Source organism: Megalops cyprinoides, chromosome 8, assembly GCF_013368585.1.
Source record: "Megalops cyprinoides isolate fMegCyp1 chromosome 8, fMegCyp1.pri, whole genome shotgun sequence".
Lineage (NCBI taxonomy): Eukaryota > Metazoa > Chordata > Actinopteri > Elopiformes > Megalopidae > Megalops > Megalops cyprinoides.
This window is the reverse complement of record NC_050590.1, coordinates 10,380,146-10,407,688: the sequence shown is the minus strand read 5'-3', so window position 1 is coordinate 10,407,688 and position 27,543 is coordinate 10,380,146. Positions and strand designations below refer to the sequence as shown.

Here is a 27,543-nt window from a genome sequence, read left to right as displayed (position 1 = left end):
TGGAAATGAGAACTTTTTCTGCTTCCTGTGGACCAGTCTGAAGTACGACGGAGCGGAACACTTTAATTAGGTGAGCCTATGCAAAAGCCATGGAGGGAAGTGTGGGAAGAAAAACAAAAATAACCATCCAATTTTCTAACGTCCAATGTGCTAAATGGCCTTCTTGTGTGGAGTAGAGCTTTAACGTTAGCACCAACCATTATTTTCGGGCTTGTCTCTTGCAGTGAGTAAAACTCCCATCACAGAACCTGTTTTATGTACTGTATATGAGCTATCATGACCTGAAGCAGTGCATTCACACCGCGTAGAAGCTCAGCTGCAGCCAACAACTGAGACAAAATCAAGTGCTGGCACTGCCTGCTTTGTGGCCTTAGAAAATATTACATTTAACTGTTTTGGAATTGGATTCTTATCTCCTCGCTTTATTTCTCATATTCTGAATTATGGGATTCTGCACCTCTACCACCAACACCTCAGGTCAAAAGCTCACTCCCGGAAAGACTACAGAGGAAGTCACTGGCAATAAAGGCTGACTGTTTTCCTGGACACTCAGTTGGCTCTGATACTTTGTCATGTCCCTTTTTGGAGGCAGAGAGGGAATCAGACTCCACCAGGGAAACAAGACTGTAATCCAGCATTTCTGAAAAATAACACATTTCAACATTTTTTTTCTGACAGTTCTAACACACGAGTAGACCTCATCTCTTCTGGAACACAAAGAAAGCGTTGAATTTAAAGAGTTGGCAGTGACAGCAAAATGAGGATGATCAAATAAACTTTTCCCACCATGCCTTTGATGTTGACATTTTTATGGAGAGAACAGAGCAATGGAAAGCTCAACATGAAGTCATCCTGGCGTTTTAACAAGACTGTGCTGGGATGTGCCGAGCGAACAATCATTCTTAGTACTAGAGTGCTTAGTACTAGAGTAATAGAATGGATGCAGAGTTCATAGGATAGCCACTCTGAAACCCATTTACAACATTCTCTTTTTTATCACACAACACAGTAGGCAGCTACAGAAGGCAACAGTTTTGAAAACATTTATGCACTATGGTAGACAAGAACAGACTTGTATTAGCAGACTGGAAACTGACTCTAAAGGTCCCTTGCCTGACATGTTATTTGATTCTGTAACAAACTTGGCTGCTTTTACTTGATGTCGCAAGTGAAAATGAGAAACCAAAGTCTGTAAATGTATATTCATGAAACCGAGCCCTGGGTTGTGGTTAATATTGTATAGCCACAGGGAGTAAAGAATGATTAATGTTGATATGCATAAGTTCTCATTTTATCAGACTTGAAATGTTCATAAGTACTAAGTGAAAAATATGTATATTGAACAAAAAAGATGAGATCATAGCTGCAAACAAATGTAGGGGTGAGCAGATAACACCCATCATTCCTGTGGAGGGAACAACTTGATCATATACAGTATGTATGCAGAATATTTAGTTAAAGTCACTAACAGACATGTAGATCAAGAAACAGGGACAGTGTATGGAAAATGCATAACATTTGAAATAATTTAAAATGAATTCCAAGATGAATACTTCATATTACAATGTCATTAAACTACAGATGCAATAGAAAAAAAAAATGGCAAAGATCAATATTTACATACATTTACTCAAAATCTAGGCATGGTCTCCATAGTGAGTATATTCTCAATGATATCAAATGTCCAATGTCTATGAAATAAATAAATTTTCCCTTTTTCACACCTACACAAATGAGCATTGTCATGCTCATTGATCTATAATGGACCAGAGAGCCCAGTGATCTATAGATCTTTCTATAGACTGTATGGCTTCATACAGTATGGTCTGAACTGTTTCTACTATTTTATTATTATTATTATTCTTGGATTACAAATCTGTCAAAGAGTATATTTCTGAAAGACATAGTTGTCTAATTTCCTTAGACCCTGTTGGGGTGTAACAGCAGATTTAGAGAATTAATTTGATTTTGTCTTAAGTTTTTATATAATGTAGTAAAATTATGTGCTTGCATATGATATAGAATATTTTTTAAATACAATTTTGATAGAAAGATTACCTTGTGGAAATTTTAAGAGTGGTGAGTGTCAACTTGCAGAACTATAGAGGAACATTAGATTACTTTTCACTTTATTTGCATAGTAGACCCCCCCTCCCCCAGCACAATCAAAAAACATTCATCAATTCCTAATCAGTCCCTAATCATCTCTGTTTGTAATCAACAAAAATAAGATCCACAAGACAGTGAACATGTCCAGTAAGATACCTGGGGTAAAATTAATCTGCAAGTCTAGGGTGGTCAAGAAAAGTAAAATTATTATTAATACAGAATTCATGCCCTATTCAATCAAACTGTACTGATGCCATCAGGAAGAAGGTACAGAGTTCCACTATTCAAGACCAGCTGAGCTCACAGATCATTTGTGCCATTCAGCATCCTACTACTTAACAAACTGCGACATATTTGCAAAGGCCACACTGTGGGGGTAAAGATGTCTTATATCTTACTCAACACCATTATGGAAATAATGGTGTTGAGTGTTGTCTATGATGATGATGATGATGATGGTGATGGTGATTTATTATATCTTCAGACAATTTCTGTTTGTTTGAAGATATAATAAATCACCACCATCATCATCATCATCATCATCATCATCACCCTCATCGTTTCCAAGGTGATTTACAGTGACTATATACATTCTGTAACCATTCAAGGAGCAACATTTTCATCATTTTACCTCTTATTGATCCGCCAGTCGACAGACAAAGCTTAGAGCCAGGGAGACCCAAGTACACCAGCGCAACGTAAAGGGCTGATTTCATGAGAAAAACACAGTTCAAACTAACAACACGTACTTGCTTCTGCAGGCTTTATCTTTAACGTATAGCATTGCCCTGTCTGATCTGATGAAAAGAAAGATGGCAGATAGTCAGCAGTGACCCCTCTCTCCATGCACGCACGCACGTGCATGCACACACACACACACACACACACACACACACACACACACAAACACATACACACACACACAGAAATACATCATAGTTCTGGGAGAACAGGTGGAAAGTATTGGAACATATTGTGAAAGGACATACAGCACATTTCACCTCACCATTACTCATCTCTCTAACTCAAAACAAATACATTTAAAAACACATATACTGTACATGAAAACGAATAAACAATGAGACAGAGGGGGAGTGGAAGTAACAGCGATAACTGAAAATAACACACACACACACACACAAACACACACACACACACACACGCACACTCGTGCAAATGCAGCAATTCAATCAGCCTAACCACATGCAAGAAAATGAATCATGAGAAACTCTGTTTGCATCCCTTTGTTTACCCATTCTGCTCCTCTTTTCGAGTGTTGAGCAAAACCCAGCGAACCCCGGAAGTCTTTCCGCAGACAGCAATGCATTATTAAATGCACTTTAAAATCATGCACTGCATTTTTCAGGCGCATCATGCCTTGATTCCCAAAAGCTTACTTTATTGATTGTTTGTTCTCTCGTGTCGTGAAGGGAGAAGCACGAAGTGTGGCTGCTGAAAACATCCTGTGTTTATTTCAGCAGGACCACATGCTGGTTAGACACCTTATATCCTTGGCTGAGAGCGGGAGCTGACACCTTCCTTTTGTATGAGGCGGTGGCTAGAAATCTAAAATCCTTAATCTGCAAGAAGACCTCTGATCTGTTATAAGGTTAACAAGACATTTTGATTGCTGAAAGTCTCCGCGGAGTCTACAGGGTTGGAGGGAGTGAAATTTGAAATGACAGCCCTGCGTGTGACAACCCACCCAATTACAGAGTCCAGTATGTGGTCCTCTTGTGTTGGTAGATTGATTTTTCCATTTTCAAGGTGCCATCTCAGGAATCAGAATGCACTACACAGTGGACAATAAGTCCCCTTTGGAGACACTGCTTCTTTTGTAGTTTCACTAAGCTAATTGAGAAATTTATTAAAGAAAAACCCACCCAACAATGATGGTAGACTGTAAAATGTCTGATAACACTTCCCTCTGCAATATTCACATCTTTAATAAAGTCATAACATACCAAATCTAATCAACTGGCTGAGGCATGAAGAGGGAATGAAGATATGGTATATAGATTTTGTAAGTGCAGCTCAGCATTTGACATGGATCAGAGCAATGGCACACTTCCTTTTAAAAATAATGAAAGCTGAAAGTTCATTTCTCTGTCTGCTTTGGCTTTTTTGTAAGAAAGGTTTATGCTCGCATTTTGTAAACTATTATTTTGGATATTCCATAATCATTTTTGGTACCCATCGCATGAATTGATTGCACATGGAACATGATGATGTGGGTGAAGTGTTATGGTTACCGGTTTCCCAAGTTGTGGCCTATCACCGACAGTGTTGATGGTAGCTTCTTGATAGATTCCATGCACACAACCGTAGTGGTATGGATGGGATGGAAAACATTCATCAGATGGTTTCCGAAAGGATTTTAATGCTGTATTTTATGGATTATTGACATGGTTGACATTTGGCACAAGGACTTCAGATCCAGACACATTCAAAGAAGACCCGGCAGTGAATTGTATTTCTTTGCAAAGTGGGGCACAGTATTGAATACAGTACCTGTATAAAATGCATAGAAAGAACAAAGATTGAAAATGACCTTTTTCATTAAAAAAAACAACTTTGTAACAGCAATGGGACAGTACAGCTTCAAGAACCACAAACAGAAAGTGGATATCTCATCAAAAGTTTTGCTCTGTACATCAACCTTCTGATTGGTTCATAGGAGTCAATGGTTGAAAGTGCATGGTAGGTTCATCTGTTACAGGGCTCATGAAGCCCATCTTTGAAATCACTACTTATTAATACTATAACACTGAGACACTAAGAAGCCTTGGGTTTCTCCCGTGAAATTTGTTCAAGCTTAACTATCATTCATTTTCAGTTCCTCCAAGTTATTGGATACAGTTGCAGAAACACATCGACAATTACAGGTTTCTTCAAGGGTAGCCATTACTGGACAATCATAGGAGATATGGGGTGGTACAGAACCAAAACAGAGACACCGACAGCTATTTCTATCAGGTCATTTTCTCGTTTCTTCACTTTCTCCGAGTACAGTGCATTCAGCAAGGCTTTTTTCGTGGAACACAGAATAAGAAAGACACAAGGCAAAAACTCATCTTCATTAGTCTCTGTTCAGTGCCTTGTGAAAAACAAGCGAAAGACAGGGTGTTTTTCATCACGGCATGTGGTGATCACCGCTAGTCCCTCACACCTGGAACAGAGATAGAACAGAAATATGAGAAAATTATACACTAAGCACTAAACAGAACCTCAGCATCTTTCTCTGCATGACACATTTGCTTTCATTACTTGAGTGCAAAATTGACGTTGATGGCCAATATGAAACACAAGGAAAGCCAAAAATATTGTCCATACTTGACACCATCCCACACACAAGCATCACACAGAATAATTTAAATGGTGTAGGAAATGGAATCAAGATTCTTTTCATGTGCGATGTCTCTAGCTCCGTACACCACTGGTTACTATAGCATTGTGTACTCTGTCATTGTCTGTATGTGCTGTTGTTCATGTGGTCTCATTATACGCACTTTTGTAACTTTGCTTTGAAGTCACTCTCAATGAGAGCTGCTGTCAAATGTCTAAATATAAATTCAGTACCTTACTGAAAAGTTTCAAATCATCACAAAAGTGTCAAATGTGGCATGCAGACCAATTAAAACAGAGTGTTTTCATAGAGAAAAGGAATCCAGCCCACTCTCACACTACAGCCAAGCAGTCTATTATCAATGCCAATGTTTGTGAGCCCACCAATTACCTACACATCTGCTGATGTTATTTGGATAAAACACAAAAAAAATTGCACAACCTAGAATGAAACAAATGGATAATACTTTAGAACATTTCAGAACATGCAATGCAATGAAAAAGCAGCTGACTTTTAAAGTTTCGCTTAATAGTAGTAATACTACTACTAATACCAACAACAATAAGTTTTCAGACATTTTAAGCATGAAGGCTATGTTTGATGTGGTTATAGTGGTACTTTATTGAGCTTGGAGTCTCACAACAGGATCACATGGGAGTGTATCTATGTTCCCAGGGTCCTATGTTCCCCATTTCAATAATCTGTTAACACACCAGCTAATGCTAACCTTGCATCTAATGCTAATGTTAATAGTAACCGAAATGCTAAGACTAAACTTACCCACATGCTAATGCTAACCCTAATGTTAATGCTAACGCAACCCTAAAGTTAATGATAACTCTCAAGATAATGCTAAGTCTAATGTTAACACTTACCTACATGCTAATGCAAATCCTAATGCTAATGCTAACACAACACTAACCTGACACCTAACCCTAACCCTAACCCTAAAACTAACCCTAACTCTAACCTTAAACCTAACCCTAACCTTAACCCTAACCCCTAACTCTAAACCCTAACCCTAAACCTAAACCTAACCTGAACTCTGACTCACCCAAATGTCAAGGCTAAATCTGACATTAATGCTACTGCTAACCTGAAATCTAAAGCTAATGCTAACCTTGGAACTAATGCTAAAGCTAACCCTAACCTGAACCTCCATTTGAGCCCTTGGAAGCATTATCCCTGTCATGTTAAGTGAATACAGAGCTGGGGAACATCTTCTTTAGGTTCCCATTATGCGCTATATAGAGCTGGGGAACATAGGACACTGGGAACATAGGGATGACTGTGGATTGAGGTTGTCGGCCCCCATGTGGACATCATAAACAGGAAAAAGATGTCTAGATTTATTAATAGTGTAGCAATTGTCTGTAAATTGTCCTGAATTGTCTTTAGGAACTTCAATAATCAATAGTTGTAACAGTAAAATAGTACCACAGAAACAACTCACCATTGAGGTGCATGGCTGAAAATGACACATCACTCAAGCTATAACGCACATGTATGTCTCTCAACATGCCCTGCCAATTATTCATCATGTATTTATTCTTACAGGGAAAGTTACCACACAACCTAATTAGCTAATTAGGTGATAGTTACACATCAGTCATCACACCTCCTTGTTTTTAAGCGATGTGTACCTATTACTGCATTGTTCCCACCTTCACGTGTCAGCTACAACAGACAAATACAAGCTGTAGTTTTGCTTGCGTTAAGACAAATTCAGTCCCATCAATCATTAATTTAGAACACAACCACAACTGTGTTTTCAGTCAAGCGATGTGCATCCATCTCAATGCGCCTTTACTGTCAATTCATGTTGTATGCTGTGATGCTGAACCAAAAGAACTGCCTACCCTCCATCCTTCATTTCTTTCATTGTGCAACACCTGCAATGGTTTGGTTACTGGATACCATCTTCTGTGTAAATATAATGGTATATAGTACGGTGTTTCCTAACCCTGGTCCTGAAGGCACAGTATTTAGGCTGTCTTTGTTTGTTTATTTTTCTTTTGGGCAGGGTGGAGGTAGAAAGGTTTGTAAGTTTTTAGTTCCTATAAACATTTGAAGTTTACATTACATTACTTGAGGCAATTGTGGGTTAAGTACGTTGCCCAAGGGTACAGCTTCAGTGCCCCGTGGGGAATCAAACCAGAAACCTTTAGGTTACAAGCCCTGCTCCTTAACCACTATGCTACACTGCTGCCCACCAACTATGCCACACTGTTTAGGTTTAGGGGCAGTAAACCTTTAAATTACTATATTCATATTGTTCCTGACATAAAACTCTTTTTTTACATGCAAATGAATACATTAAATTGTCTTAGGAACACAGAAGTCCTCCACCGGTTTCTCATTTTCTTCTAGAGAAGTATCATCACACTGCATTTCCCCCCTCCAGGAAGTGAGAAGAGAGTAGATTGTTGATTTAAACTCCCTACAGTGAGTTTGGTAAAAAAAAAAAAAATGAAACCCTCAAGGCATATTTAGGTGTCTGTCCAATTAATCTATCCATCCATGATTTTACAGGGGTGATATTTTGTAAGATTTCAGATAAAACAGACAATGGTCCTTTAAAGATGGATGCTTGGTGTCTGCATTCCCCAGGAGGCATGACGAGATAATTTTGGTCCTTTTTTCCCTGAATTCAATATGAAATGCTTTCCATGGTTTGTATAAGACTTCAATTACCATGGTCACAAAACAAAAAAAAATAGATAAGCTCATATTATTTCTTAATAAAAAACAACTCTTTAATGTGAATTCCTACCACAGCATGAAACAATACCTACAGTATATCTATGAAATTATGGATGATTTCTACTTTAAATGAGCAATTGTCTTGATTTCATATTAACTCTTTGTAAGAGGAATGTTTTTTGTGATCAGAGTGTTTCATAATTTGGCTATTGCTGACTGTTGTAAGATTTGCTTAACTTATTCAGCTAATTCTTCTAGGGCTGTAATTAAGACAGCTGACCAAGCTTTGTTTAAGAGCAAGGTGTTAACAACATGTGTTGAATTAAAAATCTTTAATTGTATCTTTCTTCTTACAACACTAAGCTCAACTGCATATACAAGCAGAAGGGCCAAACATTCTTATTAACATGAACTGAATATATGCTGGAGAATGTAATACTTCCCAATGGCAATATTTGAGTCAAGGTTACAAAACAAGCTACTATGTTCAATGAGACCTGAAAATCAGACTGCTTTTGCTATCTCTATTTTAAATGCTGTCACAAGCCTTTGTTTAGTGGCCATCAATTAACTTTCAATTTCTTGGTTTCAATTTCCTTTCATTTGCTCTCTTCATTAAGAGGTAACTTTTAAAACTTTTAATGCAGTTTGCACACTCAAACAACAGGTCCCCACAGACTACTTTACACAAGTGCTAACACAGCAGAAGAAATAGTTCTCACTGCATCATTAAATTTGCAGGAGAATTAACTTGAAATTGAAGTTAATTATGTCACCCATGAAGCCCCTCTATATTTAAGATATAAAATGCAATATTGCTGTATATAAGTTCAGAAGTTCAGTCTGATAATTAGGGGCAATCATGTGTACCGCAGATTCGCTCTTTTTTTCCAAGGATTATCCACTGCCAATAGTTGTGGATACTGGACAGATGTTGTGCTCTTGGGGACAATATGAGAACTGTTAATGCTGTTCATCTCAGTCTTATTTATTTTGGCTTTCTGTGTCACTTGACATGGCTTCTTTCAGTATTGGTCTAAGAAGAGCACTTGCATTTATAGTAATGACTTTGAGCAGCTCTACTCCGTACCATCTGAATGAAGCATAATTCAGAAGAAACATAATTCAGAAGATACAGGATGATACCCTATGCACTGGTTTACCTTGATATTTTTTGTATGATACAAAACAAAATTATGTCCAAATTTTCTCCAGCTGTGTACATGTCCTTCAATGAAAAAACTGCAAAATCAAAGGTAGGTCCCAAGTATTACTTTTTCCTCAAGATGAAAACTGATGCAACATATTTGCCAAATTCTGAGGGAATGAGCCAAGTTCTAAGCAAACACACATACATATATTAAAGGACGTGGCTCCTTTTGAAAACTCACAGCAGCTCCTTTTAGGCACTTCTTGAAACTTAGAAAAGTATCTTATAAATATTTTCACACCTGCACATTTTTGAAAGGTGAACATACCACATCACATTTGTTGTTAAAGATGCACAGATGGTCAGTATGAAAAGAGACCAATGTAATGGATGGAACTGCAGGATTTTTAAGAGAGTGATTTTATTATATGGTACAAACTGATAGATGAGGGTCCGGTTTATGAAGTTCAGTGAAAGACTTCAGTGAAATTCAGCAGTAAGAATCTGCAAGGGATCTCATGGCCTCCAAAATAAAGTTCTGAACCCATCTCTTCTCTCTGTCCAAGAAATCCAGTTAGAGCTCTGACTCAGTCCACCACTTTGCCAGCAGGGAATAAATGCTGATGGACAGTTTAATTTACACAGGACGTAAGAGAATGTACACTAATTTACAAGAGCTGTAGGAGACTGTATTCTTAAAAAGAAGGAACAGCACTACAGTCCCATTCTGAGATGTGACTGTAAATGTATAATGCATTCATTTCTTTTCTCATTTGCATTGAAATCGAAGTGCCATATCTCATTCCCTTTGTAGCAAACCCTTTTCTTCTATATGTTTGCAGGGATTTATACAGGAACTTACTAGCCTGCTGTGTTGGTGGCAAAAATTGCAATAAAATATGTTTTCAAGTGAGGCATTCTGTTTTCTGTCTTCACAAGTTCCATAATATGGAGGTTATAATTTTTCCATTGAAAATTGATCAATAAAATCAGCTTACACCAGTACACACATACATATGTGCACACACACACACACACACACACACACATCTGGGTGTCTGTATGTGTTCCATGAATGTGCCACAAATGGATTTAAAAGGAGATAGAACAAACCCCATTTACAAACTCCACCATATTCTTCAAAGCAATATGCAAATACATAGCACCTACATGTTGTCTATGGACATACTGTCACAGTTGCATTTCTACCTGACTACAGTATAATCCATCACAAAATTTATTTATTTATTTATTTTATTGATTTAGCTTGATTCTTCATCCTCAAGGCCCTATGGTGTTAATTATAGCAGATTTTTTGACTGGGGAGAGGGGTAGAAAAAGAGAGTGAGAGTTCATTAATCTTTATCCTTCCCTCTTTCACAAAGCCTTATTTGAAGACTCTTGGGGCACACCCTGGAGGTGAGGTGATTGGTGAAAAGAGGAATAAGAGAAGCGAAACAGAGTGCATTCTCTCTGCGGAAGCTGGATACTTCATTTACCCCGCCACGTCTTTAATCTGTCCAATTCATTTTCCAAATCCAATATGACAACACAACAGAGGCTGCCCTCACGAAACTTCTTTGGTTCATCTTGTTTGAGTTAAAAGGCTGCGGGCATACAAGCATAAACACAAGCCAATCAAGCCAAGCATACATCTCCACTAATTGGCAGGTGGCTACAGACCTGTTTTGTTCAGCACAAAGTATAGCTCAGCCATATACTTTTATAGATAGATAGATAGATAGATAGATAGACAGATAGATAACTTTGTGGAACTGGGTACTAATAATGTGCAACTACCACAAAAGAAGTGACAGCAGGCCTATCTACTGTCAATATAAGGAAAATTTTTAGCCAATATAAATAAACACAAGTCAAGGGACAGTTTCTGCAAATGAACTTAAAAATATGTTATTGTGTTTCTTCTTTCATTTTTTTTTTTTCTTTTACATACGCAGCACTTAAAGCTATTGCCAATGGATGCATTATTATTCATACATTTGATTTTACCTGATTCCTATATACTGTAAATTAATAAAATTGAAAAGGAATCACTCACCTCAGTCTTGTCCTGAATGAGTTATTTAGTTTTCTCTACGAAAGGCAACTTCAGAATTTTTAAAAGTTTTGCAGTGATGTCCTTGGGGGCTATAGTATGTCAAACTTGTAATGAATGGTATGTAATTGAAACTATTAATTTATTTTATAAATAATAATCATTTGTTGAAACTATTAATGTCTGGCTTAATACACAATATTAATGAATTTATTAATATATTCAATGAGAGTTTGATATTTCTAAATTAAAATAGAAGGCATCTTCATATTTCAAGACTTCAGTAATTTGCATGCTGGGGCATATAGTTTTTCATCTCTGTATTACTCTTAGAAATTCTGTTGTAATTTTATGTTCTCTCTCTCTCTCTCACACACACACACACACACACACACACACACACACACACACACACAGCTTCATTACTCTCTTCACTGAATGGTATTCATGAAGGAATGGGTTGCCAATCCATTACAGAAAGTCCTGAAATCAACTAAGACATGACAAAAGGCTTAAGAAATGCAAATAATTTCATCTTGGTTGAAATCAGAACACTTTCTGTCTTTAATTTAACAACATCAATAGTAACAACATCACAAATAAAATGATAATTATACACTAGAGTGAACTGTCTGAGGTAGCTCTTTGTGGATCAATTAAGTGGCTCTTCTGATCCATGGAACTTCAGGGCACATATGTAGGTGTTCATTGTGATCCCTCCCATCTCATTTACAGTGCTAGTCATAATATAATATAGTATAAAATATTACCTTCATAAGTGTAAAGGAATAATAACTCAATGAGGCAGTTCATTGAATGAATACTGTATGTGGCTCACTTTGATTCTGTGATCTCTACTTGACTTGAGCAGTTATAGAATCTTGTGTCCAGAATGCTGTTTATTTTTTGTATGCAGTTTATGTATGTACAAAATGTTACATCTCTTCTTCCTTTCTTTTGAGTGATGTATATTTTCAAGTGTATCCATAGCAATGGCAAACACACTTCTAAAAGTTAGACATAAAAGTGCCTCAAGCCGTATGCCATCAGAATAACTTGCTTTTCATCTTAGAAAATCAAAAATCATTGTATCTACAATTCATGAGACTCAGAGCATTAGTATGTTCTGCATATATTTCTTGGTTTAATATCCTACCTCAACAAAATGCTGTACTGACTCTGCTTAATAAAGAGATTTTACAGTTACACACATTTATATTCATGGTCAGATATAGGTAAATACACCCAAAAGCCTCAGATTATTCTGAAGATAAGGCTCTTATCTGCAGCTGCTCATATTTAATATAAAGAAAGACACTGCAAAACCCCCCCCCCAACAATTCAGCAAGCATTCCGACAACAAAACTCAGATATTAAATGTCTATTAAGAAAGACAACAGAGCATTCCATCTGGGAAGCGATAGATTAGCAGGAGGGCCTTGTCGCCGTCAATTTGTAATTCGGGGGATTCGGTTGGTGCGTGGGACTTGCACAGTATCCCGGGCACTAACATTAAACGGCTGTGACAGGCAGCTTCAGAAGGCTGGGAGTCTGCGCTGACTGTACGCGGTGGAGTCAATGTCAAAATGATCGAGCAATAAGCAGCTTTCAGGACTCATATATCACCTGAGAGGCACAATGTCTGCTCTGCCGCTGCCCAGCGTGCTGCCAGAGACCCCGGGCCCGCAGGAAAGCACACTGCGTGTCCTGTCAAGTGAACTCATCTGCATTAGGCCTAATCTACGCTGGGTAATTGAGCCCCGGGGCGGTCGCCTTCTCTACAGCTTGCTGTGTGTGTGTGTGTGTGTGTGTGTCTTTTTTTTCCTTACAAACTAGGAGAGAAGAAATCGATGTGGCAAAAGGACCCCTCCCCCCGAACTGGACTGAACTGTCTGTCAAAAGGCCAGTGGAACACAGGCCCCAGAGTGTTCATTAGCTGTCATCGATCGGTGGTTCCGTCTTCCTTCACCTCAACTACCGCTGATCTCCGGAGAGGGTTTCCTTCTCACGGATATCACCCTCACCGCTTTTTCCCCCTCAACTTTTTTGAAATGAAATGCATTAGGGACATTCATTTGCAAATGAAAAGTGAGTCCAGCTTCACTTGGAGACCTTCTTAAAGGACAGCCTATGTCACTATTGGCCTGTTAACCTGGAACAGTTTCAGGAAGGGCAGGCTGCTGTGTCACCCAGCCACAGAGAGGATGCCAAACGTGGGGTTAGGATCTCACACTTCTGGTGGAAAGGGAGGTAACCTAAAGCCCATTTTTAGATAACTACATCATTACTGCAATATTCTGGGTTTTGCATATTTCCCCTCATTATTTTGCATCTATTGCTGGTATACTTCATTCACTAATCCATGCACTAAAATGTGGAAAGCATTTAGTTTCAGGCTATTTTGTAAACTACAGAATGTTCTGAATAGGCTTCTGTAATACATGGTACCATCAGTTTCACATGGAAATGCTTTAATGGTTTGATGGCAATTCTTCAGCATGCCATGATTCATGATCTGCTCTATTTCCTAATATCAGCCAGGACTCCAGTGAGAAACTGCGAGAGGCATTTCAATGGCCTTTCAGTATGGGTACTCTGTGAATCTTCACTTCATGTCTCCATTTTATGCCCCACTCATCATAAGGTACAGCACATTCCCTGGAATATCTGTATTTAAAGCCTTTAAACATGGAATGAAAAATTGCAATGGTCATCAAAATGACTATAATCACAGCACAGGCCAGCTACCCGCTACACAGCCTGAGTCTATATCCTCTGAAGTGTCAATATGGATGCTGTTGTTGCCTAACCAAATATTATTTTTACTCATAACTCTTGTTATTACATTATTTACATATAATCATTACTCAGTCTGATTTCCAACATTCCCCATAAGCGAAATGTCATTAAATCATATAAGCCATTACATGTTTATTAGCAACTCACGAGACACAAAACTGTCATCAACATGTCAATACAATACACCCTGGGATACTTGACAAGCGTCTCCCAAAATGACTGGCAGGTCCTTAAGGGCTACCCTTAGTAGAATCAGGTTTACTCATTTAAGATGTGATGGGTTGATCTTTATGCTCTTTTAAAGAATTTCTGATTTTTTCCCCCTGCAGAATGATTTTGGAGACCCCCAGAGTAAATACATGTATAGTAGATATAGTATATATTTATAGTAGATACAATGTATAGTTCTGTATATGACAATGTTTGTAGAATACACGCTCAACAGACATGTATTCCTAGTTTGTTTACAGTTCACAGTCTGGGCTAGGAATGGTGTCTAATGATAAATAAAACATAAGCAAAAAGGTGAACATGTAACACTGTATACAAATGTTGCTTCATAAAAATATAGAAGATAGACAGAAGTAGGTAATAAATTAATTAATTCACATACTTGAACTTTGTTAAGAAAAAGGCGAGAATGAAACTATGATGCAATAGTCAGAGGGACAAACTCCAGGTATATAATTAAACATGCTGTGCTCTGGGAGAATTAATTGATACATAAACTCATAAACTACCATACAAACATTAAAAGCATTGATCCACAGTTATTCGGCAGGGGAACCGGGATTACAGTGTATTTGCCAACATTTGCACTTTAACTGAAGGTCAGGCCATTCAAACGGCGCACAATCACACGGCGACTCCAACAGGCGTTACTTTACCATGGGGTCCTTGTGACTGAAATGTGCTGTTATTTAATTTAGCCAGATGACATCCTTTTCCACAAATGAGTACCTCTGGCTGACTGAATTTAAAGACAGTACATCAGACAGTAAGTCGGCATCCTTTAATAGAACACATACTATGCTCTGTGCTTTAGGGGGTAAAGAGGGCACAGTGGAATAACTAGAAAGTTTGCCTGTGGAAACCAGGCCATACACTGCATACATTACGTTACATTATTGTCATTTACAAGATGCTCTTACCCAGAGCGACTGACATACGCTACAAACTTTTTAGATGTCATCCATTTACACAGAAATTTCGGTTTAAGTACCTTGCCCAAGGTCACAACAGCAGTGTCCCAGTGGGGAATCAAACTCACAAACTTTCAGTTACAAGCCCTGCGTCTTACCGCTATGCTACGCTGTTGCCCTGGCCTCATAAGAAAAAACAGAAATCTTGTCCATTGAAGTTTCTGTTTAAGGTTTTTATAGCCTTTCAGAATTATCCAGTTTAGGGTGTCCTTGAGCATGGGACGTAGGCTGAATACAGTGATGTGGACATGTACATGTAATGTATGTGTTTGGCAGCCCCACTGCCCCCACCTACAGTTCCCATCAGGCATGGGGGAAAAGGATGGAGCAAAGTTCAACCAACAAATAGGACAGTCAGGCTTTCTCATACCGAAGGCAAGAGAGTGGAGTGTGCTGCGCTTGACCAGCTCTGGATCTCTGTCATTGAAAGATTGATGTGACGTCTCTAGCTGCCTCACATAGTTAGACCAGGGAGAGGAAAGTGACTACATAGGGGAGAGCATCTCTGAGACACCAGAACACACCAAAGAAGTGAATTCACATTTTTATCCATTACTGTGGGCCTGGATTACTCATATATCAGAAGAGGACTCCTTCTCAAATGCCACACTGCAGAATGAAGTTTTCTTTTTTTCTGAATACTAACTGACTGAAGCTGGGATGTGGTTTTCGATTTAGACGTAATTCTTAGAACAAATAGTGCACGCACATGCACCAAATAAGATGCTTCTGAAGTCAGGTAATGCTTAAAAACAATTTCACATCATTTCCAGGTTGGCACTACCTGCAAGGACAAGTGGCAAAGGGTGGGGCTGACTACACAACCAACCAGAGCAACGTATCAGCTGATTCAAAATACATGTAAAATCGCCTTACCTGGGTTCCTTAGCTCTTCAGTGGGGTCATAGCTGTAACAGAAATAGAGGGAAAACACAGTTTTAACCATGATGAAACAGCACTCACTGAGGAAAGGAAATTTAATGAGACAAATATCATGAAGCAAGTCCTCAAGCCCCAACTATATGTGCCTCAGCTACATACAGAGTGACACACCGCTGAGCTTACCAATGTACAGTACATCCCCAAGGGGAATCTGCACAGTTTGATACCATTAAAACAGCTCAAATCAACTCACAGATCATAACCCTTGTATTTGGAGAGTGCTCAAATTTAACACCTTAGGCCATGCCTCACAGCCACAATAATGAAATTAATTTAATTTATTTAAAGATGCTACCACCAAATGAACAGATGAATGAATGAATGAATTCATTCATTTGTTACAGTCATGTGTTGGTCTCCCTTCCTCTCTCACTCTTTTGCTCCACTTTTCACAGCAAACCCGGACGCAGAGGGGAACGGTCATTTGTTCAATTACCGATTGGCTGAGCGCTGATGTGAAGCTGAGCTGCGGAGCACAAAGAGCGAAGCAACTCAGAGAAGCGAGAAAGATCTGCCTCCCCATGGGGACACTGGGCTGCAGGAGCACGGACCGCATGTGATGAGCTGCTCTGGGTCAGTCGGGGGGGGGTGCGATATTGTCAAGACCAAGACACTAGTAGGCAATCTTCCAGTTCCTCAAAAGTCACACTACTTACAATTTCTTTTGCATTATGTGCTTTGTATATAGTAATATAGTAACAGTCTTAATGTAAAAAGTAATATATATATATATATATATATATATATATATATATATATATATATATATATATATATATATATATATATATATATATGGACTGTGCTGTGCTGTGCTGTGTATATATATATATACACAGGACTGTGCTGTTTTCGTTGTAACCAGTCTCTGGGTCAGTTTGACCTTTTCTATTATTTCATATCACTGTCGGGAATTTTTGCTAATATGTTTTTTTTTTTTACTGATTCAGAGATCTGACCTGACCCTGAAAGGCTGTGAATTCATATATATATGATATAACTTACTATGATATAATTCTTGATAAGTCTATTTTACATGGGTCCAAATACCTTCCCCACTGTATGAATGGACATTATAAACTGTACTTCCCATACAGTTGAGAATTTACTTGTTGTATATTTGCACTAGTTACATTAATTATTCTAGAAGATAAAGGCGCCACATTTCTCTTGACTTCACTGGACATCCACAGTGCTCTGGATCTTCCTTTCTCCCCAGAGAAAGAGCCTGAAAAATAAGCTTTCAAAAGATCTGAAAACACTGCAGCAGGATGGCGGAGTAAAGGCAACACAAATATGACATTGTCGGTCAAAACGAGGCAAAGGAGTTTGGGGGAAAGACGCTACCATTTCAACCAAAAAGGCAGCGCGCTGGCAAGTCTCACCTTTCACTTGCTGAAACTATTTCAATTTGTCAGCGCTCTTTGAAGCTGCTATAAAACTATTACTCTGTGGGGAGGCAATCAGAAGACATAAGCGAGATTTTATGCTTTTTATGGAGGTGAGAGCTATCCAAAGCATTCAACAGCTGAAGGGACTGAAGTCTCTGGGTCAGCAGTGCCCCCCCCCTCTCAAGCTGAAAGCAGCAGGGAACACAAGCGAGGGAGTTGAGCCTTGAACCACAGGTTCAAATCCCTAGTGGGACACTGCTGCTGCAGCATTGGGATTTTGAGCTTTGAGCAAGAGAAGCAGACATGCTTCACTGAATATCCAGCTGTATAAAAGAACTAATAATTGTTAAGAGAAAGGTTAATCATATAAATATGCAGAACACAGACAGAGATCAACAAGGTTAGCACTAATTACACCTTGTTGTCATTAGCGGTTTCATTTAGCTTCCTTGTTTTCCACTGAATAGTGAGGGTCTATGGTAAAGGGCATTCTGCAGTCTATATAAATCATACAAGTCTGCCAGCAAGGACACTGCAACCACAGACTTAATCTGAACTTCAAAGAAAGGAGGTTGATTAAAAATAAACAGATAGGAGTGCTCACAAACTCAGCCTATGTGCTGAAAGACCCAAGAGGGCATGACAAGGGCATGCTCTATAGTCCTGTAATTTGATTAATGATATCACTGTGAGGGAGGACATGCCACCAAAATATATGAGAGTGCACTCTATCAAGCGGGATTTTGGTTTTCAGCAGTCACTGCGTCACTCAGCAACCTTCAATACGCATAGTATGGTATACGCATAGTACGCATATCGAGTGGTGTAACATCTACACCACTCGATGCAAAAGGAAAGCCCAAAACATCATTAAGGACAGCAGTCACCCTGCTCATGCTGTGTTCCCACTCCTTCCATCTAAAAAAACGGAAAATTAAAAAAATTACCAGAGCATCAAATCACGCAACCATTTGCACTGCACATTGTCTTGTATAATATGTAATGTTATTGTGTACTGTACTCTGTGTATTCTTTTGTGATGGTATTCCTTTCATGTTAAGGCAGAGGGAGTCGGAGCACAAGTATTTCATTATGTTTATAATACACATGACAATAAAGTTGAACATGAACATGCACTTGAACTTGATGTGTATGCATGCCTGTGTGTTCTCTGACAGTGAACTCTCCGAGAGGAACAGGAAAGGATCACTCAGGACACAACATTATATTTGGCCTCGGTATGGTTTCTATAATTTAACATATTACCCAGCACAGTATTCAATGGTATCAGAAACTAAAGCAGGAACATGACAATAGATTAACCCCACAGTAGCTTTTTCCAGACTAAGAACAGACACAGACAATAAAGTTTTATTTATGAAGAGATTTCAATTTTCCTTCACACCTCCATAGTTGTAAGGATTTAGTCTTGGTTTATGAAAAATGGATCATCATGAGCACTTCCAAGAACTCTGCACTGTTCGGTTCTTCAAAGATGAATCCTAGAAGAAAGGAGTGTGTGTGTGTGTGTGTGTGTGTGTGTGTGTGTGTGTGTGTGTGTGTGTGTTCATGTATACAGGTGTGCGTGTGAATATGGGGGTTTCGATCTTGTTTAGGGAACAAGGCCTGCAACTCTGCTGGCTGTCAGATGAATAGGCCATAAAAAAACACAGCCCTTCCAAATTCATGAGCCCAGTCTCCAAGTTATCACTGAGTATTGTTCCAATCAGCCTTGCTTTCAAGAGTGAGACCTGCACTCCCCAAGCCAGCTCATTAAGATAACACTGAAATGCATCTCCCCCCTGTCCTGTTAGAGTGATTGAAGTGGGGATCATTTCATCTCCTTTGTTTTGAGCAGGAGCCTCCTCTTTTGTAGGCACAATTGGAGCCAGATGGCAAAACAAAGCCACTGTCTGCAGTGTTCAAGAGGGCTCTTTGAGGATGGAAAATAGCTGTGCATCTCTCCCTGTCACCCGCTCACACAGGTGTGCCACTCATTAGGGGCAGAGAGGACCCCTGGATAAGGACACCATCTTAAAAGTTCAGTATCCCACTCTGCTTCACCCTCCGGTCACTTCTCCTTGCTGGATGTGTGACCCTACAGTACCTCTGGGCTGGCTGCGGGCAAACACTGTAACATTTATGAGGTGCGTATTATCACTGACTCGTGTTCAAGAAACCTTCCTTAACCTTTCAGCTCATTAAAATCACACCGCATTAACGCTACAATTCACAGAGTAGCTTAATAAGTACAGCTGACCAAAAAGGAAGTGTTTTCTTTTCACCTAAGTGATTTTAATGACATTATCACTTTAGGGAGACCCAACTCTGCACATATCCAGACGGACTTTGATTGAGGCAGATACCTGGCTGAGCCTCTAATTAAAACATTCATTAATGTGACATAGGGGCTGAGAAAAAAATATATATATATTCAAAACTGGGTTTGGACTGGATGAGGTATGCCAGAGAGAAGCAATATAAAACTTGAAAAAAAAATGATATTATGACTTACCTGTCTTGGATTCATCCTCTTCAAGCTCTTTACCTTCTCCAGCTGTGGAAGGACAGAAGAGATCAAATGCATGAAATAGCAGCAGCTCTAGGCACAGCTACAGTTAGAGAAAGAGTTTGGCAGCAGGCAGTTCATTAAAGGATACTGTGTGCTCATCCCTCCAGACTCGGTCTTAAGGGATTTGTGTGGCACTGCGTTGCAGCTGGCCTCCAAAGTGACACAGACAATAATCACATTACTACACGGACAACAGCTCTCTGGAAACCCTTTGTCAAGCGAGCCGTGGTGATGCTGCCTTGTTCCACACTGAAGCCAAACGCATGAAGGCTGAAGGATGAGACTGAAGGGCTCATGACGTCAGCGACGGGGTGTTAGGCCATGTTTCTGCAGTCTGCCCACAACAGCAGGCCAAAAAGATCATGCTGATGAGATCCAATCAGGAGCCAAAAATATCAGAACTGTATACCTTCCCCTTCTTTTCATGTTGCATTTTTAGCACAAAAAAAAAAACACAGCCTCAATCTTTTCACTAGAGTTTTTGAGTGACCTTCCCACACCTTGTTGTTGTTGTTGGCTTAAAATGACGGCATGCTGAGTTAAACATCAATAGGAATGCAAATCTATCCATGCAAAAGTAATTTTAAAAGAAGTATCCATGCCCTTTTAAAAACACTTAATGCATTCCCCTTGTCAATTATCCATCCTGAGTGTTTCAATCTATGTAGCATTCACACTTTGCAAACACGCGCATATGCCATATGCCCACAACTTCTTCCTGCGAAAAATCATTCAAATGTCAATTTTCAAATAAGCCGTTTTCAGTTTTGTAACACACCTCATTGTTCATATCTATCTCCACAGAATCGTTCTGTCCCCTCTTAAATGAATATCTGTTGCTCCTGTAAAGGGCACAACAGGATATGGAGACACCTGTTCACAGTGTCTCTTGTCTTCATCTCATACCTAGTCGCCTTCCATTTCACTTCTCTCTGTAATCTCCTCAGGTGACAATTGGAAAAAAAAAGGAGAAACTCGTCTTAGTTAACTTGAATTTCCTTAATCTCCTGCCAGCGCTGCAGTTCTAATCATCTTCAAAGCCAGAAAATTGAAGATGGTGCCCTGTGAATAAAAAGTGAGCACAGACTGAAATCAGAAAGAGGAAAGAAACTTATCGGACAAAGACACTGATTGGGAGGTAATGAGGTTAATTCGTTAGCTTATCCTACCATTTTTTTTTTATATACCAACGAGTCATTCAGACTGAAATCACTCTCAAAAAAAGCTGTATGGCTTAAACTTGAAGTAGGTTAGGTAACATGAATAGGCAGTAAGCATCTGAGCAAAAAAAGACAGCTTCTGAGAGTTTCCAAGCTCTGAATGATATGTGCTTGTGCATTTAGTATTTGAGGAGCATTCCTCTACATGTGGCAGGAATACACTGCAGCTTGACACCAAGCATCTGATGAAGGAAAGACCTTGAAAAGCACCACTGCTGACTGCCATTGTGTTCCTGCCCTACTCACAACTCTACACATTTTGAAGGAACAGCCTCTGGCACTACAAGGAAGACCCTTGGGGGAGAGCGCTGGAGTTGCAAAAAATGGACCCAGTGTTCTTTACACAAAGATGTGAACATACTTGTACCAAAGTGGAGACATCTGCAGAGAGCAGTAAAAAGTTTACCGTGTTGCAATAGGAAGGGCATTGCTCAAATTACAATAGAACAATCCACTCCACCTTACTCCAAAAATGGGGCAATTTACAATAGATTTTCAGCAGTCCAACAGTGTAACATGGTAAAGCCTTGATAGATTTACTTTGGAGCTGAACTTACATTTACTGACAGGTATATGTGCCAAACGTGATTACCTGACCACAGTGAAATATAATGCTGGAAATTACAGTGCAAATATGAGGTGAAATTACTTTTTTTTCTTAAATCTCTAACTCATTCATCCACCTTTGGTGGTGATAACAGGGTGTGAAGAAAAGCCAAGCAACCGAGCAACATTATAATGGGTAGTTGTCTACTGAGATATGTGTTGCTATAACCCTGATCATTATAAGGTCAAATGCAATGGAGGAGGTGAACAGGAAACTAGAATGGCTGACAAATAATGTAGAGGAAAAAAAGGAAGCTAAAAAAATGATCAGACGCAGACAGTGACAATGGTACAGTGACTTACAATTGGGAATTGTGATTTGTGATGTGCAGTCACTTAAAGCAGAACAAAACACATTTTCAATCAGGTCTGAAATTACAGAGCATGACATTTTAAAAAGCCCCTGATGCTGCTGTACACATGAATTCCAACATTACCCGCAAAAAAAATCCAGATAAAACAGTTTTCCCAAGGGGGCTGTGTTAGAAATCTTTGGTCGGCCTGCATATTCATGGCATTCATGATTTTCTCTGAAACTGTTTCATGGTGGAAAATAATTAGGTAATCTTGCTGCACTGTGGCAAAGTGCAGGTACTATACAAGTGCCAGTATAGAACAAAATCATACCAAATAACTATTCTTCAGCATGCATGCACCAGATAAGGGAAAGTATGTACCGGAGTCTGCTCTGAATTTCCTGTCTGAAAGCATTACATTTTATCTGGTCTCAAATTAGACAAGGAGGCTTTTTTTTTCAGATTGATGAGAAGCTGTGAGCGGGGCTGAGGAACAGTGAATGGCCCTAGGCGGAAAAGTATCGCAGCGCCAACTCTCAATGAGATGTCCTAATAGCACTTCGCTATTGCTCACCCACTCTGACCTTACCATGCCCTGTCAATCACTGCTGGGCCCTGGCAAAACATGGAGACGGAGGGAGAGAGAAAAGTAAAGTAAAATGGAAAAGGGAAGGGAAATCTTCTGCACAATATTCTCAAATTCACGTCAGAACTGAGCGTCCTGCAAACAGTAGCCAAGACCTGAAGACATAATCATGTATGTAGCTTTGTCCTCTTAAGGTTCACATCCACCACTTAACATAAGAGTATGACATGGGAAAAAATGAGTTATGATGATGACGCCCTCGCTACCAAGAGAACGAGGGAGGAGAGTCAACTTCAATTTACGTATATCCTTAAACCCTTAAAGATAAGACGCCCTCGGTTAGGTTATGCTTTCCTACTTCCTGTGATTCCGTACAGTGGTGGATGCACTCAACCATCCCTTACGTGGGATCTTTAGTTATATCCATTTGTGTGGTGTGCATGCATGCGTGTGAGTCATTCTATGCCGTTATCCAAGTGTAAGGTTGGCACTGTGGAAAAAGTAACACTTGGAGAGAAGGAAGCACATTACACTGTAGGTGGGGTAACATTGCGAGAGAAGGAAGTACGTTACACTGTGGAAGAAGTAACACTTGGAGGAACAGAAGCACTGTGGGATGGGTAACACGGTGAGAGAGGGAATCACATTACACTGTGGGTGGAGTAACACTGGCAAAGAAGGAAGCACATTACACTGTAGGTGGGGTAATGCAGGTAGGACAATTACTCACAGGCAACCATTACTGGACAGGTGTTAATTATGTGGTGAGGAGTGGGACACGTGTGAAATGGCCAACTTTCACAGAAGCGGTATATTTAATTTGGTTTAATTTTTTACATTTCCATTTATCTATTTACACTTTCGATATGAATTTCTGTCAGTTCCGCATGAATTTTAAACCACTGGGCCCTACACAGTGAGAATGTGACCTTTATTTAAATGTTTCTGCTCTGAGCAGATCTCATTACAACTGGGCTGGTGACTTTCCACAATCCATCTATTTTCAAAGGTTTTCTCTTCCCCACTCTACAGCTCCCCTGCTATTCTGCACACCTAATTATCTAACCTTATTTAATGAACTTCCTTCAGCAAAACCAATCCTGACACCTTGTACATACACACACCTGGGTTTTCACATTCTACACAGTCATCCAATCTTTGAGTCCTCTTATTAACACTGTGTCTCTCATAATGGGATTTCTCCTACTGCGAATTTCATACAATCCGCACGAAAACGTCACATTTACCCACTCAATTTTAGTCCTGCTGTGGCATTCCACATGAGGGTCACTGCAGAAAGAGGTGTCCAGTGAGACACAGAGAGGGAGCTAGCGATTTGGGACAGGTTCCAGGAGGTGGGTGTTAATGAAAGCTTGCCCTGTGTCCAGCCACAGGGACAGTTGTGAGTCAGTGTGCTGTGACACAGCATATGCCCCACAGCCGACACTTGCCGGCCATTCTCCTAGCAGTCAGAGATATACATCATTATCATGTGGGCCTGCGGTCATGACAGAGGCCTTCCCTGACAGACTCTAAAAGGACAAAACAGAACAAGACAATGCACCATCTGATGCTGTTGTAATAATGAAAACAACAAGGAAGGACCCTGTTGGGAATCATCTTGGTAGCCCCTTCAAGGGCAATTTAGCCACCAACCTAACAGTTTACTAGCTCAGTCATTGGATCTTCCAGGATTTTGTTTCAGTTAAAGTGCAGTGCAATGGCTGCTGTTGGGCTTTGCAGATCTAATGCAAATTACCCTCGTAATCAACAGAGTCAGCAATCTGTTGGCCATAATGTCTGTGCCAACACCGAAGAATAGAATGGGAAAACACCAGAAAATACCACCACAGTAAAAAGGCTCAAAAGAACTGAGCAACAAAAAATGTAACCTACAAAGGGTTCACTTATGGATTGTGGTCCCACAGATCCATAATTAGCAGTCAAGAAGATTGTGTGGCCAAACTTCAGCAATGTTTTCAGTCATCCTGACCTCAAGTCAGTTATGTATTTTGTATGATTCAGTAATATGGCTACTGCAAAGAATACTCCACTGTTTTAACAAAGGGTCATTGGCATGTAATATCACAGAAGAATTTCTGGACAGTCTGGAAACACCCTAGAGGATAGTATTAACAGCTTTTATGTGATTCATCTCCAAAAACACAGCCTTGTTCTACTCTGAATTGTGATGTCATGAGCCTCACCTGCCTCCGCCGCCTCACTCTCTTTGATCTTCCTGTGACAGACAACTGCCAGGGCGATGAGCAAACCCAGCAGACATATGGCAAGGCCCACGGTCACCCATAGTGCTACCGGCGGGAACGCCATGTTCTGAGCTGTGAAAGAGAGACAGGAATGAGAGCATCATTAGCCAAAGGAGCTGTAAATGGCCCTAATCATCATCACCATAATCATCACCATCACCACCATCATCATCATCCCACCACTTCATCATCATTACCATTAATATCATATTCCTGATAATTACATCTCATCTCTTCACCATTATCACCATCATCATCATCATAATCATCAAGATCATCCCAATCAACCCATTTCCATTTCCACACTTTTCACAAAATCAACTTTCTTTTGGCACTGAAAAGAAACAATGTAATTTTTTAGCAGAGGTGGAAGATAACAGGTTATCGGGTCATGGGGCCATATTTCACTCTAGAAACAATTAAACCCTGAGGGTAACAATATCTTGGCAAAATGAAACCAGCAACACAAACTGGTGAGTGAGACATAAAGACATCGCCAACTTCTCCAAATTTCCCCAGGGCATTGTGAAGTAGCAGTAACAGTAAAAGAAAAGAGCAGACCCTCTAAATAGCTGAAAGGCTGACCCGAATATAAACAGAGCTCCATCACAGAGCCCATTTTGGAAACATAATTGAAAAAAAAAGAAGTCTAAAATGGACTAGCAATGGTGAAAAAATGACAAGGCATCAATATGAACTTGGCACAAGCTCTGGGGAAAATGAAACAATATTTTTTGGCGGATGAGGTCAATATCAGGTGCTCTCTTTCTTTTTTCCCCCCAAAAGAGAGGAAAAGACACCCATTTCATATGATATTGGGTGAGAGAAAGGCTGAAAATGTGGGCTGAGAGGGACATTCTCAAAGATATTATTCAAAGAGATCAAGAATATACTGCTTTATACTGTATTGATAAAATCAGTTCAAACTTGTAACCTGCAACCCAATACCAAAATTTATTCCATAACCACACTGCCACCATTTGCAGTATAACCCCACTCACAGACAAAAACAGAACTTTAAAGGGCTAGCCAAAGAGTCTCTTGTGTCCTTTGTTATATTTGGAAGACACTGTGATCGGTATTGAGTCTGAAGGAGTAATACATTTGCCACACATGCCCTCAAGTGCCTAGAAGAAGAACTTTAATGCATACTAACTAGGGCTGGGCAGTATATCGACTTTTTAAGGTACATCGATATATTTTCAAATGCGATATAGGATGAGACAATACCGTTTATATTGATATAGTTTGATGTTGCGTTACATAACCCGTTTCTTCCGTAAAGCCATGCCAGTGTTTGCATCTCCGCGAAACCCCGCCCCCACTCTTCCTCTGTGCGCAAACCTGGTGTTCTGTTGATTTGTCCTACCTTATCGAAATGTCCTACTGTAACGTAGATTGATAGTCATATCTATCGATCTTTGCAACCCTATCGGGAAATACTACCACAAGTAGGTTGTGCTACCTTAGAAGCCAAAAAAGGTCAGTAATTCTTTTTTACCTTATCAGAAAATGGTTCTAAGATAATTACATTATTGTTTTGATTAATTCACCCAACAGCAATTTCGAAAATGCTGTCAATTACATTTTAATGATAGGCATAGCCTACTTACAATTTATCCATCACATAAACTGTATGTGTTGCGACAGTCTAGTTTAGATGCAGACATGTACATTTGTAGCCTAGTTTGTCCATCAACACACTCTAATCAATACCAACATAAAACTTTAAGCAGCATATTTTGATATTCTAAACCTTATCAAAAAACACTACCAGGATATAACTATAGAATGTTCTGATAGTCTGAATTACCTTATAAGAGAGCTCCCAACATAAACCTACAGGTAGCGTATTTCGATAGTCTGAAATATCTTATCAGAAAATGCTACCAACATAAACCTACAGGTAGCATATTTCGATAACCTGAAATAAATTACCAGAAAGTGCTACCAACATAAACCTATTTTTATTTAATATAGGCTTGTATATTTTATATATTTTTTCATTTACATGTGGATATATTTTGCAGCTGTATATTTTCAAACAGAATTTGTTATTTTTGTTCTGTTTACATTTTTATTGTTATTTGCACAGCTGTGTTTTGTTAAGCAGGAGAGGAAAACCTGTAATTGTACTCTGTTTTAATCAGTTTGTTATTGTTGAAAACAACTGAAGGAGCATTCTCAGAGATAGGCCTATTTTTATTTAATGTTTATTTTATATAATTTTTCATTTACATGTTTTGCAGCTGTATATTTTCAAACAGGGAAGGAAACCCTGTCTTTGCATTTTATTTT

The 27,543-nt window shown here is 39.3% G+C and overlaps 1 protein-coding gene across 1 annotated transcript in view; it reads right to left on the bottom strand.

Moving 5' to 3' along the window:
* Positions 1 to 4,497: 4,497 nt before the first annotated feature.
* The window catches only part of LOC118781568 (CD276 antigen-like), a 56,380-nt gene continuing 33,334 nt past the window's right edge, over positions 4,498 to 27,543 (bottom strand). Inside the window, exons 5-8 of the mRNA XM_036534532.1 lie at positions 25,186 to 25,317; positions 20,214 to 20,255; positions 16,242 to 16,273; positions 4,498 to 5,278 (exon numbers count right to left, since the gene is read on the bottom strand). Coding sequence (XP_036390425.1) covers positions 16,251 to 16,273; positions 20,214 to 20,255; positions 25,186 to 25,317 — 197 coding nt within the window. The 3' untranslated portion in view covers positions 4,498 to 5,278; positions 16,242 to 16,250. The remainder of the gene's footprint in view (positions 5,279 to 16,241; positions 16,274 to 20,213; positions 20,256 to 25,185; positions 25,318 to 27,543) is intronic.